This window comes from Mandrillus leucophaeus, unplaced genomic scaffold (genome assembly GCF_000951045.1).
Source record: "Mandrillus leucophaeus isolate KB7577 unplaced genomic scaffold, Mleu.le_1.0 Scaffold9, whole genome shotgun sequence".
NCBI classification, from domain to species: Eukaryota; Metazoa; Chordata; class Mammalia; order Primates; family Cercopithecidae; genus Mandrillus; species Mandrillus leucophaeus.
The window spans coordinates 8,171,114-8,176,041 of record NW_012109807.1 but is presented as its reverse complement, the minus strand read 5'-3'; the positions used below and the strand labels follow the sequence as shown (position 1 = coordinate 8,176,041).

At 38.6% G+C, this 4,928-nt stretch overlaps 1 protein-coding gene across 1 annotated transcript in view; it reads left to right on the top strand.

The window, feature by feature from the left end:
* Window positions 1-4,928, top strand: part of VWA3B (von Willebrand factor A domain containing 3B) — a 250,566-nt gene that overhangs the window by 25,845 nt on the left and 219,793 nt on the right. The window contains exon 3 of the mRNA XM_011969675.1: window positions 3,225-3,319. Within this exon, the coding sequence (XP_011825065.1) occupies window positions 3,225-3,319 (95 nt within the window). The remainder of the gene's footprint in view (window positions 1-3,224; window positions 3,320-4,928) is intronic.

Here is a 4,928-nt window from a genome sequence, read left to right as displayed (position 1 = left end):
CTTTAAACATGTCAAGCCATTGTTTTCTGATTTCCACCTTTTCATCTGAGAAATCAGACATAATCCATAACATTTTCCCTGTATGTGATGTATATAATGTATCTTTTTTTCTGACTGCTTTTAAGATTTTTCCTTTTTTTTCTTGGTTTTCAGCTATTGTATTATTATTTGTAGTAGGATATGCCTTCTTTTGGTCTTCTTTGTACATATATTGCATTGGATTTATCGAGCTTCTTGGATCTGTAGGTTTGTTTTTAATCAAATCTTGGAAATTTGCAACTATTATTTCTTCTAATCTATTTTTACATCCTATCTGTTCTCTCTTTTTCTTCTGAGACTCAAGTTATAGTTTGCTAAGCATCTTGATATTGTCCCACAGGTCACTGAAACTCTTGTTCATTTTGTCAGTATTTTTTTTCTCTTTGTTTATCAGATTGAGTAATTTCTCTTGACAGATATTCTAGGTTACTAGCACTTTATTCTGGTACCTCCAATCTGCTGTGAAGCCCATACAGATACTGTACTTTTTGTTCTAAAATTTCCCTTCTTTTCAGTTTCTGTGCTAAGATCCCCATTTGTTCACTTATTAGGATCACAGTTTTCTTTCCCTTCAACATTATATATATATATATATGTATAAAACACAATGTTTACAGTATACTTAAAATATATTGAGGCCTTTTTCTTGTAATTTCAACGTCTGGTCCATTTCAGGGTAGGTTTTATTGATTGCTTTTTCTTTTGACTATTGGTCACATTTTTCTCTTTGTTTATGTATCTGATTATTTTTTGTTTTATGCTGGACAATGTGGATGGTTGTAGGGACTTTGGGTTGTATAGTTTTCCTTTGGTATATGCAAAAGATTGGTTCCAGGACCCCCTGTGTATACCAAATCCATGCATACTCAGTTCCTGCAGTTGGCTCTTCGCAACCCACGTATATGAAAAGTTGGCCCTCTGTATGAGTGGGTTTCACATTCTACTGATACTGTATTTTTATCCACATTTGGTTGAAAAAAAATCTGCATATAAGTAGACCCGTGCAGTTCAAAGCTATGTTATTCAAGGATCAACTGTATAATCCTCCTTCTAGGAGAAGTGATTTTTATTCTTACAAAAATTGGTATGTATATATTATTTATAACAGCTTTATTGAGCTATAATTTACCTACCTACAATTCAGTGGTTTTAGTGTATTCACGGATATGCGCAACTATTTAGAATGTTTTTATCACCTCAAAAAGAAACTCTGTACTTCTTAGCTCTACACTTTCCTACCCCTAAATTGTCTCTATAGATTTCCTTGTTCTGAGCATTTCATTCAAATAGAATTTATAATATGTGGTCTTTTGCGACTGGTTTCTTTTACTTAGCTTAATGTTTTTAAGGTTCATCCATGTTGTAACCAGCACCAATGCTTTATTCGTTTTTGCAGCCGTATGTATTCCATTGTATGGATGTACCATGATTTTCTTATCCATTTATCAGTTGATAGATGGAGAGCTGATTTTCATTCTAGCAGGCAGTTAAGTTGGCTGGACTCAAACTCCAAACTCTCTCTCTTTCCTGCTAAATATATACAAATCTCACCTTAAAAATGTCCTCCTTTTTAGGATGATTGTGATTCCAGTTTCTGCATGTTCTAGATTGCTCTCTAATGCCTACAAATAGCTCCTTTTATATTTTGTCCAGAATTTATAATATTTTTCTGTGTGAAGGTTAGCCAATACAAGCTACTCCACTGTTATTGGATGCAGAACTCACAATGCCTTGCATTTCAATTCCCAATACAGCTTATGAAGCCTCCCATAGACTTATTTCCTTCAAGCCTCAAAAAACAGCTTCCTCTCCCAACTCCAGACAAATGTCTTAGGTAAACAGAGAATGCTAGTGATATTTACTCACTTCATCAATGTCAGCTAAGAAGGTGAATCTTGGAAACACAAATTTTAGAGCTGGAGAGGTCTATTGAGTGAGATTATTGCTGATGGAATTCAAGTGTCTATTCTTTACTCTTTACTCCTTACTATTGTGAAGACTTGAAATCAGCCCTTGTGATTGGGGAGCAAGCCTGGCCAGGGTGTCTATAAAATTCAGCCTTGCTCTTTTTAGATTTCCAGAGGAGGCTGTTATCCTGCCTCCCTAGTAAGGCAGAGGGAAGGAAGTACCGGCACCACAAGTACCACCATTCTGTCTCCCACCTTTGGGACTTAAAAACAATAATTAAAATTACAATAAAATAATCGTCAGATTAAAAACATCTCTGTGAAGACTTACCTCATCTTCTGTCCTGCCAAATCCTAGTCAGTCTTTGAAGCCTCTCCGTAGCCTTCTGAGAGTTCCATGAAGGAGTAGGACTATGTTGTAGGTAACAATTGTATTCCCATCCTGTAAACATGCCTAGTACATGGTAGGCACCCAATAAGGGTTTATGCAACAGATATTTGAACAGCTGAGCATATGATCTGATGAGAAGAAAATCTTGTAGTTCTGACATTCTGTATGGCAATTCTGAATCTATTACCGGCTGGCTTTATTTCAGTGATTTAATTCTGACCCTCCAGTTGAGAGTACAGTAGGAAATATCTAAGTGAAATTTTAAAAACCCTGAAAACTAAGTCCAAGTCATGAATAACTTTCAGGAATTAAAATAATTTCTACGTTGCTTTTTTTTTTTTTTTTTTTTTTTAACCTCTGCTGTAATTATTCTGGACCAAAGTACAAGGACACTAGGACACAAATCCTATTCTTCCTGTTTATTCATGCATTAAAAGATTAAAATGCTGTTCTCACTCATAGGTGGGAATTGAACAATGAGAACACTTGGACACAGGATGGGGAACATCACACACCAGGGCCTGTCGGGGGGTGGGGGGCTCGGGGAGGGTTAGCATTAGGAGATATACATAATGTAAATGACGAGTTAATGGGTGCAGCACACCAACACGGCACATGTACACATATGTAACAAACCTGCATGTTGTGCACATGTACCCTAGAACTTAAAGTATAATAATAAAAAAAAGATTACAATGCCATAGACAGTTATGTTTATCACAGCACCTAGAAATACTTCATGATTTAGAACAGAAGAGAAAGCATCACAGATTATTGACAGCACAAGATATAATTTGAATGGTGTCAGAGAAAAACGTTTCAAAATAAAAATAAGAAGGTTCACTCATGTACTACTGTTTTGATTGTTTTTCTTTATAAAAATGCAGATTATGTGGCGTCTCTGGGGAGACTTGTGGCGTCTCGGTATGCTGATGGTCTGTTTCCACGGTTCTACAGAGCAGAAGATGGCAGAGTATACAATGTAAGTCAGAGTTCCCTCAATGCACAGCCCTGTGACACGGTGCTGACATCACATCGAGGAGTGCGGCGTGGAGAGAGACCTGTGCTACTTGGCAGTGATGCAGCTGAGCCAAGCCCTTATTAGGCCGGGGGTTTTCTTTTGGCATTGGTAGGGTGATAAAAGTCATGGCCGAGGAAGGAAGTTTTTGATCCATTAGAAATTAGTGCAGAAAGCTGTTGATGAGAGATGAAAACCTTTGCACATTACCACCCCTTTGTTTTGCTTTGAAAATAAAGGGAAAAAACAATATGACAGAGATGATCTGAAAGCCAAGAGCCAACTGCCATTATCTGACAGAAGCATTAGGAATAGGGGCAGCATTTGCAGATAGGAGAATGAGCACCACCTCTGACCAGAGTCCTTTACACCTGAGTCTCACGTCTCCTACATGTCAGGCCCTGTGCAGACCCTGGCCAACCACATGGAGCTCAGAGTCTGTTGGAGACACATGTCCCATCACGTCCATTTATGGGTATTTGTTCATGTCCATGTACATCCATGTACCACCTGGACTACTGTTTCCTAATATTTAGAAAACTTAAATTACTTTTTTTTGGTACTTTTTTTTTTTTTTTTGAGAAAATTTTTGTAGACCCTATCCTCGAATATGTCCTGCAGTTGTTTACCCTCCTTCTCTTTCAGGAATGCCTGAAAAAGTTTGGTCTCTTTACATAATCTCATATGTCTCAGAGGTTTCCTTCATTTTTTTAAATTCTTTTTTTCTTTTGAGACACATTCTTGTTCTGTCACCGAGGCTGGAGTGCAGTGGTGTGATCATGGCTCACTGCAGCCTTGACCTCCGAGGTCCAAGCAATCCTCCCACCTCAAGCCCCCAAGTAGTTGGGGCCACAGGCGTGTGCCACCGCACCCAGCTGATTTTTGTATTTTTTGCAGACAGGGTCTCGCCATGTTGCCCAGGTTGGTCTTGAACTCCTAAGCTCAAGCAATCCGCCTGCCTGGGCCTCCCACCTGCCTTGGCCTCGACCTCATGCCTCAGATTACAGGTGTAAGGCACCATGCCTGGCCCCTTTTCTTTACTTTTGTCTGCCTACATTGATTCAAAGGAGTGGTTCTTCAACTTTGAAGTTCTTTCCCCAGCTCGGTCTATTTTGTTGTTAATGATTTTAATGGTATTACGATATTTCTGTACTGAATTGTTCAGTTCCAAAAGTTCAGTTTGGTTCTTTCTTAATATGGCGATGTCATCCAGTTCTTCGATCATTTTACTGTTTTCCTTGGATTGGGTTTCCACCTTCTCCTGTATCTTTATGAGCTTTCTTGACATCCAGATCCTGAATTCAGTGTCATTTCAGCCATTTCAATCCGGTTAAGAACCACTGCTGAAGAGCTAGTACAATTGCTTGGAGATAAGAGGACACTCTAGACTGAGAGTTTCCCGAATTCTTGCACTGGTTCTTTCTCACCTGTGAAGGCTGATGTGTCTTTATCCTTTTAAGTTGCCATCCTTTGGATGGGCCTTTTTGTTTTTATGTTCTTTATTTCCCTTGAGGGTTTGACTGTGGTGTGAGTTGGGTATAGTTGATTGGCTTTGTTTCTGGATGTTTTCAGA